This window comes from Triticum aestivum, chromosome 5A (genome assembly GCF_018294505.1).
Source record: "Triticum aestivum cultivar Chinese Spring chromosome 5A, IWGSC CS RefSeq v2.1, whole genome shotgun sequence".
NCBI lineage: Eukaryota > Viridiplantae > Streptophyta > Magnoliopsida > Poales > Poaceae > Triticum > Triticum aestivum.
In genome coordinates, this window is record NC_057806.1 from 690,682,431 (window position 1) to 690,699,238 (window position 16,808).

General features: G+C 46.3%; 2 protein-coding genes across 2 annotated transcripts; both read right to left on the reverse strand.

The window, feature by feature from the left end:
- Positions 1-4,532: 4,532 nt before the first annotated feature.
- Positions 4,533-5,728, reverse strand: LOC123108443 (LOB domain-containing protein 42-like). Its single transcript, XM_044530229.1, has one exon. The coding sequence runs from the start codon at positions 5,641-5,643 to the stop codon at positions 4,774-4,776; it is 870 nt and encodes a 289-aa protein (XP_044386164.1). The 5' UTR covers positions 5,644-5,728; the 3' UTR covers positions 4,533-4,773.
- A 7,975-nt stretch (positions 5,729-13,703) lies between these two features.
- On the reverse strand, positions 13,704-14,776 carry LOC123108444 (LOB domain-containing protein 41). The gene has a single exon (XM_044530230.1). It carries the CDS (start codon positions 14,715-14,717, stop codon positions 13,911-13,913), a length of 807 nt encoding a protein of 268 aa, XP_044386165.1. The 5' UTR covers positions 14,718-14,776; the 3' UTR covers positions 13,704-13,910.
- Between the last annotated feature and the right edge of the window lie 2,032 nt (positions 14,777-16,808).

Genomic DNA, 16,808 nt, shown 5'->3' on the forward strand with positions numbered 1-16,808 from the left:
CAGTCAAAACAGGACCATAAGTGGGAATGGCCTATGCAACTGCCTCAATTAGAATCTCCTTTCCCGCCTTGGATAAGAGCCTCTCAATCCACCCCTGAATTCTTCTCCATATGCTCTCCTTTATGTACTCAAATTCTTTGCTCTTTGCTGATCCCAGGTGAACCGGCAAACCAAGGTATCGTTCATTCTGTGATTCAGATGGGATACCTAGGACATTCAGTACTTGCTGTTTGTTGGTAGAATCAGTCTTCTTACTGAAAAAGGCCGAAGACTTCTCTCTGTTTATTTTCTGTCCAAACTGGGCCTCATATAATGCAAGTATCTCCCGAAGACGGGCAACACTTGCTGCTGTAGCTTTCATCACTATTAAGGAGTCATCAGCGAAGAACAAATGGTTGATGCTCGGGGCGCCAGGACAGACTTTAACTCCCGCAATGGTCTGATCCACCTCCGCTTGCTGCAACAACACTGAGAAAGCATTTGCACAGAGGATAAACAGGTACGGTGACAAAGGGTCGCCTTGTCGCAAACCCCTCTGAGGGAAGAAAGCCTTGGTAACCTTATTATTGAACTTAACCCGATAGGAGACAGACCTCACACACTTCATAACCAAATTCACCCAGGCAGGAGCAAAACCCATCTTGTCCATCATTCCTTCGAGGAAACTCCACTCCACCCTGTCATATGCCTTGCTCATGTCTAGTTTCACAGCCACAATCCCTTGTTTGCCGCCCTTCTTGTGATGCATTAGATGGGTGATCTCGTAGGCGAGTAACACATTATCGGTAATCATGCGCCCAGGAACAAAGGCAGATTGGGTTGGGGAAATTATGTCTGGCGGGATCAACTTCAACCGATTTGCCAAAACTTTTGAAATGAGCTTGTACAGGACATTGCAAAGACTGATTGGGCGATATTGTGATAGAATTCTGGGTCCTTAACTTTGGGGATCAGCACTATTGTAGTCTCATTCCACCCCTCCGGCATAGGGTTACCATTAAGAACACCGAGTACTTCCTCTTTCACCTTCGGCCCAACCTTCTGCCAAAACTTCTTATAGAAAACCGCCGGCATGCCATCAGGTCCTGGAGCTTTTAAATCACCAATTGCATCGAGAGAACTTTCCACTTCCTCCCCTGAAAAAGTTTGGTGAGGATATCATTCATTGGCGGGGTCACTGACAGGGGAACGTGCTTTAAGATATCGTCTTTTGGTGTTCCTGCAGAAGATACGAACAAACTTTTGTAGTAGTTATATGTAAAGGGTCCTATATCTTCCTCCCTCTCCACTACACTCCCTTCTTCCTTCCTCAATCTTCTAATTAAATTCTTCCTCCGTCTCTCCGACGCGTGTGTGTGAAAGAAACGTGTGTTTCGGTCGCCGTACTGCAGCCAATTTCCATGTGCTCTCTGCTGCCAATACAAGTTGTGTTGGCTCTCAAGGCAGTTCATCTTATACCTCAGTAAATGCTCTCGGGAAATGTTGTGCCTGTATTCCTCCTCGTCTACACCGCTCAAGTTCCTTTTTGACATTCTTAATTGTTTCAACTCCCCCAGCACCTCCCTATCTCACTTTAGTAATCCTGCACCCACCCTTCTCACTACCTCTCCCACCGAACTAACCCCCTCCTGAAACACTTCATTCCAAGCCTCCTCCACCACCTGGCCACATCCCTCTTCTTGGAGCCACCGCGCCTAAAATCTAAAGCACTTTGGACCCCGACCCGCAGCCGCCTGCAGACTTTGTCCGTTAAGCTCAACAATGATTGGGCGATGGTCCGAATGTCTTGGGTCGCCGTTAATAATTTTATGCAGAGGGAACATACACCTCCAATCCACGTTCGCCACTGCCCGGTCTAGTCTCTCCCGCGTGTACCCCTCTGCATCCGTCCAATTATTTCTCCAGGTGAAAGGATCTCCAAGAAACCCCAGGTCCTCCAGCCGACAGTGTTCAAGGCATCTTCAGAAAGCTTCCATACAGCCATGGGCCCGAGCCGCCCTCCTTCCTTCTCACCCCCAAACATGATCTCGTTGAAGTCTCCTAGGCAGAGCCATGGTAGGTTTGACTGCCCATGGAGAGCTCTAAGAAGCCTCCACATGTTTTCCTTCTCTCCTACACTCGATTCGCCATAGACTCCTGCCAATCTCCACTTGCTGCCATCCTCATTTACTACATCCGCATCAATATGGTACCTCCCCTTCCATCTCAACCGTACCTCCACACCCCTCCTCCAGAACATCGCCAACCCGCCACTACGCCCCACACTATCCACCACCACCATGTTTGCCAGATTCAAACGCCACCGTAGAAAGTCAATCTCCCTCTCCCTCATCTTTGTTTCGGACAGGAAGAGTATGTCAGGATCTTCAACCCTCTAGAGCTCCAGAAGGCCCCGAACTGCCGCTGGGTTCCCAAGCCCCCGGCAGTTCCATGCGATAACCTTCAATGGTGGCTGCAGTGCTGTTCCGACCGCCCCGCTTCAACGGTGTTGGTCATGTTCCCCTCCGCCTTGTACCTCTTAGCACTCCCATCCTCCTCTCCCTCCCACTCCATGTCCACTCCCCCTCTTTGCACCCACAGTTACGTCCAGCACGGTGCTATCATCCTTCCCACTTTTGCGTTCTTTCCTTCTGAAACTGCGCCCTCCCCCTTTGCCACCGTCCTTGCCCTTTCTTGTGTCCTTTGTTGGCTCCCCCCCCCCCACACGCGCCTCCCTTTCCCCTTTCTCCTCCCTTCTAGCTACACCAACAAACTCGCCATGACCCCCTTTCTTCATCTCTTCAAAAGTACCCGCTGGCATTCCAGATGCACTTAGATCCCTTCCCAGGTCACTCCTCCCCAACCCATCTTCCATGGGTTCATTCTGTTCTCCTCCAACACCAAAAATTAGTTGTTTTTTGCTGGTCTTGTCCTGCCCCACATTGTGAAGATCTTTATCCTTCTCCTCAATCTACATATTTTCATTCGATTTTTTTGCGGGCTCGTAACCTCCTAGGATACATGCTCAGATATACGATGCCGAGCACCAGTCTTTTCTTTCCTCCAACTATCACTATCACTCCCTGGTTTGCTCCTGTTGTAACCCCAGCCAAAGCTCTTTCCGCTCCCGCTGCTATGCCCATCATATCTTCCTCTGCCATCACTCCAGCTCCCCCGGCTCATTTCATTTGTAGCCTTGGGTATACTTGCTTTAAGCCAGGGTCCGAGCTGCTTGACTTCCCCTTTTCAGCCTTACTGAGCACTCATTCTCCACATGGTCGAGCCTGCCACATATATAACAAAAGTCTGGTAGGAATTCGTACTCGAAACGCCTCCAGTTCTCTTCCTCCTCCTTCTTCTTTTCCTCAACGGTTAATATCTTCTTCTCCTTCTCCTTATCATCTTCAACATCAAGCACAAAGCCTCTCATAATTGGCCTCGATATGTCCATGCGCACCTTAATTCGCAAGTACTTCCCTGCTGCCATACCATCTGCTCCCGCATCTACTTCTAGTGCTTCACCAATAATCTCCCCAATAGCCAGTCCTGCATCGCGACACATCATTCCCAGCGGTAGATCGAAGACTCTCACCCAAATCGGCACCCGTTTGAACTCATACTCCTTGGTGCTTTTCATCGGATCAAAATCTTCAACCACCAACAACGACTTCCCAAACATCCATGGTCCTTCGTCCAGGGCCGGGGTGGTGGAGCGGCGACGAAGGCAAGAGAGAAAGAAGGAAGAAGAGAAAATGGGGAGGGTGGAGGCGCGGGGTCCGGGAATGGTTTTGGGTGGGCCGAGGGTGTTGGAGTCCTACATATCTGGTATCCGGGCTCCCGCAAACTTCCCCCACTTAGTCTCTGGTTTGCGGGAGAAAAAGCGTCCGGACCGCCCCGCAGACCGATACATGCCCGCGTTGAATGGCTTCGACGGTCCGGACAGATGCGGGCGGTTTTGCGGGTCCGCCTTGAAGATGCCATAAGGTTCTTTTCCGCTTTGTCCCCTCTTAGGTGGTGCTTCCGGTGCCGACGGGAGATGCGTGAAGATTATGTTCAACTAGGTTTTGTTTGGATCCTGTGGCGTGTGCTGGTGCAGCCGGTGCCGCGGTGTCGAGGCTCCTAAAGTTTCGATCTACCTCTAAAAGTACATGCATCTCTAAGGTGTACACGCCATGTTCTGATTTTAATAGTGCAATCAATCACTCACTTCCCTCTCACGCCATCAGTAGGGCTTCCGTTTCTTCCTTCTTTTTTTACGTTTTGTGTCTGTTCCAGGGTGGCGAGAGACGATCGCGTCCTAGAGTTGGAATAAGGTCATTTCCTGCTTTGTCCCCGCTTGGGTGGTGCCTCTGCTTCCGGCGAAGGGCAGGTGAAGGTTATGTTACGTTGAATCTTGTTTGATCCCGCGGGTGTGCAGGCGGAGTCGATGCCGGTGTGTCGAGGTCCGTGAAGTTTTGATCTACCTACAAAAGTACATGTATCATAAGGAGTACACGCTATTGTTGTATTTAATAGCACAATCAGTCGCTCACTCCCCCTTACGCAGTCATTTATGTTCTGAAAATTAATTGATTTTATTGATGTATACCCAGGAACAAAGCACTCAGCATACACAGATACTTCTTGAATTTAATTTGAAAATCTCCAGGTTTCAGGTACGGCATTATTCTTCTCTCTTATAGGCACTGGTGTCAGTATGACACGAACGATGATCCCAAAAAAACTGCCATTTTTGTCTCTTTGTCTCTCTCGGCCAGCAGTACGAAGGACGGCACTGTCGCCGCGTCTCTTGTCTCACACCGGCAGGTCAAGCAGCAGGCCGATGTGGCCGCACTCGGCGCCCGAGCTGCTGGCCGCGTCGGAGCGCGCCGGCGGCGACCTCATCACGCGCGTTGACGGCCCGAACCCGAGCGTCAGCTCCAGCCCAATTTCGTCGTCGTCGCGGGCCACCTGCGGCAGCACTGGGGGGTTCCGCTCTGCCTGGCTGACGTGCGAGGCCGCCTCAGCCTCGGTGTCCCCGGACTCTCCCCTCACCTGCTTGGCTGCCACTGCCACCGCCACGCCGTCGTCTTCGACGTGGTCGTGGCTGCCGGCCGATTCGCCGTGGCTCGGCACGCGGTCGAGGTCACCGTCGCGCTTGGCGCCGGAGGGGCTCTTGGATTTGGCCGTCGAAGAGGAGGACGCGCGCTTGAACATGGTGCGCCCAGCGTGCGACACGCCGAGCGGGCCGGCGGCGTTTGCAGGCGCAGGGACGACATTGGGCCTGGGGACATGGCGGCGGACGTCGAAGGCCGCCACGAAACCGGGATGCCTGAAGTCCCCGGACGGGACGGGGATGCGGCGGCCCTCGAAGACGGCCTGGACGGCGTCCTGGCACGCCTCCCACTGGCCCGTCGTGAAGAGCCCGGTGGCGCCGTAGACGGGGTTGGCCACCCGGCCGCACGCCTCGTAGAGCAGCGAGCGGAAGAGCGCCGGCCGGAGGGCGGGGTCGGTGCCGGCGGCGAGGAGGTTGAGCAGCCCGGCGCGGCCGTAGAACTTGGCGAGGAAGACGGTGGCGTTGGCCTGCGCGTCGGCGCCCCGGATCCAGGTCAGGCAGGGGCGGATGGTGCAGTCGTCGGCGCAGCCCTTGCGCAGGGCCCGGCAGCCGTTGCAGCTCGCCCGCATCGTCGGTCGGTCGGTCGGTGGAGGTGGTTCTGTGTTCCTGCTCCGGTGAAGTGGTGGTGGTGATGGTGATGTGGGACGGCGGAGAGGGCCGGAGGGTTTTATAGGTGTGTTGGCCCACGGTTTTGGGAGGGTGGGTTCGGCGCCGCTGCCAAAACAATGGGAGATCGATCATGCCGGCCGGTGCTGTGCTCACCCGGGGGTTCCACAAATGGAAGAAACAAAGAAACGGATGCGGCTATTCTCTCATTTGAGCAACAGTAAAATCGTCTTAAATAGTAATTTTTTAATCTATTTCTTTTTGTGGTTCAAAATGCTCATGTGTGTGAGCATATTGCACCACAAAATAATCGGAATTTTCAATTTTTTCATGCTATTTTATTTTATCTTATTGTTCACCGGGTCTAATGAGTTCGGGCTCATCCAAAGGTGCCGGTCTTCTATGATAGGAATGGGGTGTTTGGAAAACATAGTTACTGCATTCACTTTTCAACCGAATTGATTTTTCAGAAAGAAATGGATTTTAGCCGAGAAACAATAGGCGGGAGGGAGCTTTCGGTGGAGTATCTTTCCGGGGGGTGCCGCCGCGGTTTTCTTGGAGTGCTGTGTGCGCGTTGCATGGTAGGGGACATCCTGGCCAACCCGAGAGGGAGGGATATGGTGAAGACAGGCAGGTTGCCTGTCTGACAAGAAGACCGCGGGCATCAGGCTTCAACCTCTACCTTTTCGGCAACAATCTACGCCACTTACCAGAGCATGTCAAGGAGGTATCCTTTTTTTTAATATTTAATAATTACAATTGTGTTCTAAAAAATATAGTCCTTCATAAGATTATTGTGTCTTAAATAATGTTCACAAATACTACTTTAAAAGTTAGTGTTTTTGAAAAAAATTCAAAAACAGTTTCACCTTTTAGCAAACATGTTCTCAATTTTTTTTAAATTCACCTTTTCCAAAACTAAATAAAGAACCGACTAAAAAATATGCTTGCTACTATCCAAGTCAAGGCTACACAATATTCGGTCAAGTCACTGCAGTACCCTGGGTTGAAAACTAAATGTTTGACAATATTCAAACCACAATATTTCACAATGTTCACGATTTCAAAAAATAAATCACGAATTCAAAAAATGTTGACGAATTTTTAAAATGTTCACAATTTCAAAAAATGATCATGATTTTAAAATATGTTGATAATTTCAAAAGATGTTCACGAATTAGCAACATGTTCGCAAATTGAAAAAGAAAGGAAAAAAGAAGAAGAAAAAAGGAAAAATAAAATCACCACTATGCTTCACACGAAAGTAAACATGTACTGCCCACTCGTGACAGAGAAGAACCTGGAAAAAATCGAGAAACGGAAAAAACCTAAGAAAACCAAAAAAAATTAAGAACCCTAAAAACTCGAAAGAACAAAAACACCATGAAAATAAAAAGATAAAAATAATCATACAATAATTTTTAGCTTTCATCATGGTGCAACTTATTTTTCTCTCTAAATTTAGCTTTCATCACATTTTCTAGGTGTTCTAGTAATCATACTATATTTTTTGCGGGTTGCAAAAAGGGTTTATGAATTCAAAAAATAATTGCGGTGTTTCAAAATGTTCACAGATTTAAGAAAAATGCACATGAAATTTAGTTTTTCATATACTTAAAAATATTAATGTTTTTTTGCAAGTGTTACAATTTTAAAATACATATGGACTAAAAATTGTATGTGGATTTTAAAAAAAAGTTCATGGGTTTTAAAAATATGTTCAAGGGTCTAAAAAATGTTCATGAATTTTGGTTCATGAAATTTACAAGAGATAGTTGAATTGTTTCTTTTTCTGTTGATATATTTCAAATTTTAAAAGATAGAGACAAACAAAAATAAAAAATAGGTAAATATTAAAGACCATACATCTTTAGTCCAAATTTAAGACAATACATATAATCATAGATAAATATTATAACGCTTTTTATGACCGAAATATTATAGCTCACTTAGTCAATTTCTATGTTTGCCATATTTTTATTTATTATTTACTTGTTGATTCATATTTGTACACATGAGAATCATCCCCTCCTTCCAGTATTTCTGTTATGCAAAGCGGCGCTCATCACCTGTAATAAATGTTTCTAGTCTCACCCACAGTTCGCAACCACAGTAAATTTGATACATATGTGGGAACATGTATGCATGCAGGAAGACACACGAGTAGGATTGAGTGCGTTAAGGGAGATCATGATTTTCGCTAGTTGGTGATTAATGAGCTTGGTATACGAGTTGTCCATAAAAAGCATTGTATAACCAGTTCATCTTGGAGTCATCTTTAGTCCAGTTTTATAACTATACATCTAATAGTACATAAATATTATACCTCACATATTATCATTTATATTTATACATAGTGCTGTGATTGTAATTATTATTCGCTTGCTGATTTAGATTTCTACACGTCAAAATAACTCCCTCATCTCCACAGCCAGAGGCAGGATTTCTCAAAGCCTAGGGCTAAGTTAAGTTACTAAAAATAATGTCAAATACCACACATACCAAAGTATGTTAAAAAATCACATTAAAATGAAGCATGAATTCATTATTACCACGAGAAAAAAATCAAAAAAATATAGTTTTAACAAAGTGTATCATTGCAAGCGTTGGTACCAAATTAACGAAGACTTGCTCAACTTTAGGTCATCATTCCTTCACCAGAAATGAGAAGGACCTTCAGCTGCAAACATAAAATGAAGTATTTAGAAACAAGACAATAGACATGGACCAAGTCGATCGTTCATATGAAATTTTGCACATAGAAAGATAACACATAATACATCATTCTCACAAAGTGCACGAGGTAGTAGCCTCTTGCGTTTCTGCATTTATGATAGCACTGTTTGATCTTAATATCATTAACGCTTGCAAATACATCAAGCTCCATATAGCACACCACCTTGGATTTCTAAATCATTGTTCACAATGAAATAAAATTGACTAAGTAATATATTTAAAATCAGCAACTCACTGAGTTTGACTGATATGGAAGGAGTAGCAAAAACGAATTTAGATGGTACAAGTTACAAATTACTTGTTTTAACCGGGTGTGTGCGCACTGCAGTTTAGCAGGAGTTGGAGACTTGCAGAATAATGGGAAGAATGAGAGGCAAACGGGGCGTAGCGTGGGCTGACTAGGGCGGCGGCATAGTGCCTGATCGAGGTGAGGTTTCCTCCGCTTTCAATCGGGTGAGAGATTCTTTTTTAATAATCCTACACTTACGAATAGTTACGCAGTAAGATTTTACGTAACCTTCCCTGAATAATACCCCCCCCTCCCCCCGCAAGATTTTAATCGGGGTGGGCCCCTCCTCACCCTAAACCCAATCACAAATTTTGACATGTGGCTAATCACGTAAGATTACATTAAACTTCTTCGTAAGTGTAGCATTACTCATTTTTTTAGGAGATGGTCGAAGTGTTATCTGCACAGCCGTGGAGGGATTATAGTTGGCTAATGGGCTGGCAAAAGCCTGGGGCTGGGGGTTGGGTTTGTTTGTATGTCAAATTCCAAAATAATAGTTCCTCGCTTTCTCCATGTTGATGGCCTTCCTCGGAGGGGTAGGTGTTCCAACGAGTTGTAGATTGGTGTCAACCGTTGGGCATACGTTCTGGTGCAATTAGTGCTTGTCCAAGGCAGCGACGTCCTAGAAAGGGGATGTCATTGCATTAGTGTTTGTTCCATCTTTGTCCGATGAAACTCGATGAGATACAACTCCATCGTAGGACTTATGAGGTTTGTGTCCTCCTCCCATGTCTTTCCGACTCATTTCAGTTGGGTGGACCCAACAAATTGATCTCATCCCAATTTTCCAATCATAGCCAACTTTTTCTTTCTAAAAAAAGACAACTTTTGCTACCCCTAAAAAATACTTTTGCTGCAACTTGAGTGGGTGATTTTTCCCTATACGAATCTCACCCATCTTTAAAAAAAATCATGTCTCCTCACATCCAGCAGCCCTCGCTTCTTGTAGTTGTCGCTCACGGCCCGCCTCACCTTCGATGGTCCTATGAGCCTTGGAGGTGCAGCGGATCCAGGTCCACCACCAGTAAGAGGGTCTCGTTTAGGTTTTGTGTGGTAGTGAGGCATCCACATCCTAGAGTTGGAATAGGGTAATTTCTGCTATGTCCCCATTCCGGTGGTGCGATCAATGGCAGTGAAAGGCGTGTGAAGGTTATGTTCCATCATGCGTCATGCACTCATGTAGTCAGCACCATTGTGTCGTTGAAAATTCTGAGATGGGTTGAAAATTTCATGCTTACTTGAGTCGTTGTTCCTTTGGTGAACCTTAATATATTGGAAATTTCTCGCATCAAATGATATGGAGATTGGGGGCAGTGGACAGATGAGTGGAGGGGGGTTGGGGAGGACATACATACCATCAAATTCAAGGAACAGAAGACAAATATGACGGGCGACAGTGACCGGGCGGCGAGTGTTGCGGCGATTGCAACCAGTGGTCGGCAATAGAAGGAACCTTGGCAAGGTTCCACATCCTCTTAGTGTCAGAAAGATGTAGCAGCATGCACTACATGGGGACGGGGATACCTCGATCTAAGGTCGGCCATGTGAGTCGGCGTAGGCCCAACTTCCGGCCCATTCCCAACACATTTCGCTCATTCCCAACTTCCCGAATACAACCAACTTTTGCCGCATAACTTTATCAGTTGTGATCTTAGTTCCAAATGGTGTGAGTTGAATTATGAAGCCCATAACCTTGCCAAGTTCTCTCTCCATTGCAGGGTCCCGATCTCTAGCCTGGTGTTCCTCATGACCCTTTATGTATCTCTATGACCACCTCTTCTCATTAATAAAGCTCCAACTTTTACTGCAACTTAGTGGATGACTTACCCCCTATACGAAAATATCCCTCTCATATCTTAGAGGTGCGGCGGATCACGATGCCCCGCCAGCAGGAGGGCTCCCATGCCTTCTTTTTTCCAGGTTTTTTGGCAGGAGTACATTTTTTTATGTTTTGTGTCTGTTTGGGGCGACGAGGCGGTCACATCCTAGAGTTGGAATAAGGCCCTTTCCTGCTTTGCCTCGGATTGGGTGGTGCGTCGAGTGTTGGCGGAGGATGCGCGAAGGTTATGTTCCGCCGGATTTGGTTGAATCATGCGGCATGTGCAGGTGCAGTCGGTGCCGCTGTGTGGAGGTCAGTGAAATTTCGATTCACCTCCAAAAGTACTCCCTCCATTTCTGTTTAGTCTGTTAGTACAAAGTTGAGTCATCTATTTTGGAACAGAGGGAGTAGTTTAGTATTGTAGACCTTGATATTTTTTGCAATAAAGTTGGTCAAACTTTACAAAGTTTGACTTTGACCAAATCTTATATGCAGACAAAAAAGAAATGGAGGGGGTACATGTATCTCTAAGGTGTACACGCTATTGTATTCACTCCCCTCTCACGTATAGTCTTCCAAATACCAAAACAAGACAGAGATAGTCATTTATTTTTGGAAATTAATTAATAGATGTATCCCTTTGAACAAATCCCTCAGCAGGTTTCTTGATTTAATTTAATTTTTACAGGTTCTAGGTACTACACAATTTTCTTCTCTTCTAGTAAGAGATATCTCTATCCCAAAGGTGTCGATATGGCACGAACGATGATCCCAAAAAACTAACATTTTTGTCTCTCTCTCTTAGTGGCGGGTGACAGTGACCGGGTGGCGAGTGTTGCGGCGGTTGCAACTAGTGGTCGGCAATAGAAGGAACCTTGGCAAGGTTTTACATCCTCTCAGTGTCAGAAAGATGTAGCAACATGCACTACACGGGGCGGGGATACCTCGATCTAAGGTCGGCCATGTGAGTCGGCGTAGGCCCAACTTCTGGCCCAGGTTCATTTCAGTTGGACCTACCCAACACATTTCGCTCATTCCCAACTTTTCAAATACAACCAACTTTTGCCGCATAACTTTATCAGTTGTGATTTTAGTTTCAAATGGTGTGAGTTGAATCATGAAGCCCATAACCTTGCCAAGTTCTCTCCCCATTGCAGGGTCCTGATCTATAGCCTGGTGTTCCTCATGATCCTTTATATGTCTCTATGACCACCTCTTCTTATTAATAAAGGTCCAACTTTTGCTGCAACTTAGTGGATGTCTTACCCCCTATATGAAAATATCCCTCTCATATCTTAGAGGTGCGGCGGATCACGATGCCCCGCCAGCAGGAGGGCTCCCATGCCTTCTTTTTTCCAGGTTTTTTGGCAGGAGTACATTTTTTTTACGTTTTGTGTGTGTTTGGGGTGACGAGGCGGTCACATCCTAGAGTTGCAATAAGGCCCTTTCCTGCTTTACCTCGGATTGGGTGGTGCGTCGAGTGCTGGCGGAGGATGCGCGAAGGTTATGTTCCGCCGGATTTGGTTGAATCATGCGGCATGTGCAGGTGCAGTCGGTGTCGCTGTGTCGAGGTCCGTGAAATTTCGATTCACCTCCAAAAGTACTCCCTCCATTTCTGTTTAGTCTGTTAGTACAAAGTTGAGTCATCTATTTTGGAATAGAGAGAGTAGCTTAGTATTGTAGACCTTGATATTTTTTGCAATAAAGTTGGTCAAACTTTACAAAGTTTGACTTTGACCAAATCTTATATGCAGACTAAAAAGAAACGAAGGGAGTACATGTATCTCTAAGGTGTACACGCTATTGTATTCACTCCCCTCTCACGTATAGTCTTCAAAATACCAAAACAAGACAGAGATAGTCATTTATTTTTGGAAATTAATTAATAGATGTATCCCCTTGAACAAATCCCTCAGCAGGTTTCTTGATTTAATTTAATTTTTATTGGTTCTAGGTACTACACAATTTTCTTCTCTTTTAGTAAGAGATATCTCTATCCCAAAGGTGTCGATATGGCACAAACGATGATCCCCAAAAAACTAACATTTTTGTCTCTCGCTCTCTCTCTCTTAGTGACGGGCGACAGTGACCGGGTGGCGAGTGTTGCAGCGGTTGCAACTAGTGGTCGGCAATAGAAGGAACCTTGGCAAGGTTTCACATCCTCTCAGTGTCAGAAAGATGTAGCAACATGCACTACACGGGGACGGGGATACCTCGATCTGAGGTCGGCCATGTGAGTCGGCGTAGGCCCAACTTCTGGCCCAGGTTCATTTTAGTTGGACCTACCCAACACATTTCGCTCATTCCCAACTTTCCAAATATAACCAACTTTTGCCGCACAACTTTATCAGTTGAGATTTTTTTTTCAAATGGTGTGAGTTGAATTATGAAGCCCATAACCTTGCCAAGTTCTCTCTCCATTGCAGGGTCCCAATCTATAGCCTGGTGTTCCTCATGACCATTTATGTATCTCTATGACCACATCTTCTCATTAATAAAGCTCCAACTTCTGCTGCAACTTAGTGGATGTCTTACCCCCTATACAAAAATATCCCTTTCATATCTTAGAAATGCGGCGGATCATGATGCCCCGCCAACAGGAGGGCTCCCATGCGTTATTTTTTCCATGTTTTTTGGCAGGAGTACATTTTTCTTATGTTTTGTGTCTGTTTGGGGCGACGAGGTGGTCACATCCTAGAGTTGGAATAAAGCCCTTTCCTGCTTTGCCTCGGATTGGATGGTGCGTCGAGTGCTGGCGGAGGATGCGTGAAGGTTATGTTCTGCCGGATTTGGTTGAATCATGCGGCATGTGCAAGTGCAGTCGGTGCCGCTGTGTCGAGGTCCGTGAAATTTCGATTCACCTCCAAAAGTATTCCCTTCATTTCTTTTTAGTCTATTAGTACAAAGTTGAGTCATCTATTTTGAAACGGAGGGTGTAGCTTAGTATTGTAGACGTTAATGTTTTTTGCAATAAAGTTGGTCAAACTTTACAAAGTTTGACTTTGACCAAATTTTATATGCAGACAAAAAAGAAACGGAGGGATTACATGTATCTCTAAGGTGTACACGCTATTGTATTCACTCCCCTCTCACGCATAGTCTTCAAATACCAAAACAAGACAGATATAGTCATTTATTTTTGGAAATTAATTAATAGATGTATCCCATTGAACAAATCCCTCAGTAGAGACAAAAAGGTTTCTTGATTTAATTTAATTTTTACAGGTTCTAGGTACTACACAATTTTCTTCTCTTCTAGTAAGAGATATCTCTATCCCAAAGGTGTCGATATGGCACGAACGATGATCCCAAAAAAACTGACATTTTTGTCTCTCTCTCTCCCAGCCAGCAGTAGGAAGGACGGCACTGTCGCCGCGTCTCTAGTTTCACGCCGGCAGCCCAAGCAGCAGACCGGCGTGGCCCGACTTGGTGCTCAATCTGCTAGCCTCGAAGCGTGCCGGCGGCGACCTCAGCACGCGCGCGGCTGGCCCGAACCCGAGGGTGAGCTCCAGGTCAATTTCGCCGTCGTCCTGTGCCACCTGCGGCACAGGGGCGCTCGCGCTCTGCTCTGCCTGGCTCACGTGCGAGCCCGCCTCGGCCTCCGACGAGAACGATTGTACCCTCTTCTGCTTGTCTGCCAGCGCCTCGCCGTCGTCTTCAACAGCGTGGTCGTGGCTGCTGCCGGCCGTCTCCTCGCCGAGGCCACCGTTGCGCTCGGGTCTGGCCGTGGAAGAGGAGGAGGACGCGCGCTTGAAGCTTGCGCGCGAGGCGCGGAGTGCGGCGGACGCACGGTCAATGCCGTCCTTGGGGATATGGCGAACGCCGTAGGCCGCGAGGAGGCCGGGGTGCGGGGCGGCCTGGTCGGCGGCGACCTGGGGGATGGGGCGGCCCTCGAGCACGGCCTGGACGGCGGCCTGGCAGGCCTCCCAGTTCCCCGTGGAGAAGAGCCCGGAGGCGCCGAAGACGGGGTTGGCCTCGTAGAGCAGCGAGCGGAAGAGCGCCGGGCGCTGGGCGTCGTCGGGGGCGGCGGCGAGCAGGTTGATGAGCCCCGCGCGGCCGTAGAACTTGGCGAGGAAGACGGTGGCGTTGGCCTGCGCGTCGGGGCTCCGGATCCAGGCCAGGCAGGGGCGGATGGTGCAGTCGTCGGCGCAGCCCTTGCGCAGCACCCGGCAGCCGTTGCAGCTCGCCCGCATGGTCGGTCGGTCGGTGGAGGTGGGTCTATCTTCTTGCTCCGGTGAACTGGTGGTGGTGTGGGACGGCGGAGATGGGGGGCAGGAGGGTTTTATAGGTGCGTCGGCCCATGGTTTCGGGAGGGTGGGTTGGGCGGCGGTGCCAAAACAACGGGAGATGGATAGAGTGGGTTCCGGAAAAAGAAACAAGAAATGGATTTTAGCGGGCAAACAATCGGCGGGAGGGAGCTTTCGCTTTCGGTGGAGTTTCTGTGCGACGTGCCGCCGCGGTTTTCTTGGAGTGCTGCGTGGTACGTGACATCCCGGCCGGCCCACCCGGGCGGGAGGGATGTGGCGCAGGCCTTTTTTTTTGGTGAGGGTGGCAGGTTGTTGGTTTTTTTTTTTTGGAAAACTTTCGATCTATCAGAAATAATAAAAAATACATCCAGATTCATAGATCTTCTAATCACGACTACAAGCATTGAAGCGAGCCGAAGGCGCGTCGTCGACGGGAGACAGAAAACCTAGCCGCCTTTCCTTGCAAGGAGAGACGAAGGGAGGAGAAGTTTGCACACGACAGGTTGTCTGTCTGATGTGAAGAGGGCACGCATCAGGCTTCTTGGACCTCTTCCTCTTTGACGACCACCCACGCATCTTACCCTGGCACGTCTAGGAGGTATCCTGCATAAATGTTCACGTTTTCAATGAATGTTGGCCTTTTTTTAAATGTTTCATAATTTTAAATTATGTTTGTACTTTTGAAAAAAGTTCAAAGTCACTTTAAAATGTTTGTGTTTTTGAAAAAATGTTAACTATTTTTCAAAAATGGTTTAACAGTTTACCTTAAATGTTCTCAATTTTTTTGGAAACATTTCACTTTTCTTAAAACCAAATAAAAAAGTGCTCGCTATAGTATCCAGCCAAGTCGCTAAAATATTTTAGTCGCAATTTTCGGTAAAGTTGCTCTAGTACCTCGGTCAAGTCGTTGTAGTACCTGTTGAGTCGCTAATGGGCTGGCCCAATCGGAGCGGGCTCATGTGAAACAATGGTCATTTGACGCTAATCACGTCAAATAGGAGGACCCCGAAATCACTAATTAAAGAGTACTCTTTGCAACATTACTCCCACCACCCAGGTTGTGACAAGTGTCACACTGCATGTGCGCCACTCGTTGGAGTAGCCAGTTCCCTACAACTATCCTCATGGGCCGGCCCACTACACCTTGGTACCGGTTTTATCAACATTGGACTAAGAGCGAGGATCTGTCATTATGTATAATTTTTCATCTTCCTCCTCTTCTGTTTTTTCTTTTCTTTTTGAAAAATGTTTTAATTAATAGGTTTGAACATTTTAGAAGAGTGCTCCTATAATTTCTAAAAATGCTTGATAAAATGTTCATCATGTGATTGTGTGTTTGACAAAGGATCATCGGGTGATTTTTTATTGTGTATTTAGATAACTGTTCACGTCTTTATACAAACATTTTCATCATGTATTTGAAAATTCTTCATTGTATATTAAAAATGTTCATCATGTATTAAAAAAATGTTGGTCATGTATCTTATACTTAAAAAACGATCACCATCTTTTTTAAAGATGCTTAATATGTTTTTTTAATTTTGTCATGTGTTTACAAAATGATTATTGTGTATTAAAAACATTCACCGTGTACTTAAAAATAATCACTGTCTATGTAAAAATGTTAAGTACTCCCTCCATTTTTAAATATAAGATCTTTTAGAAATCTCAATATTAACTACATGCGAATGTATAGAGACATATTTTAGAATATAGATTCACACATTTTTCTTCGCATGTACTTCATATTGGAATCTCTAAAAGGTCTTATATTTAGGAACGGAGGGAGTATATTTTAAAAAATGTGATTCTGTAAAAAAATCAAATATGTTTTAGAAGTGTTGACTATGAATTTAAAAATGTCAAATATATTTGAAGAGCATGTTCACTGTGTATTAGAAAGATGTTCAACATGTATTTGAATTTTTTTAATGGGTGACTTGTATTTTAAAATGCTGAGCGTGTGAGGGAGTCCTGGATTAGGGGGTGTCCGGATGGCCGGACTATACCTTCAGCCGGACTCCTGGACTATGAAGA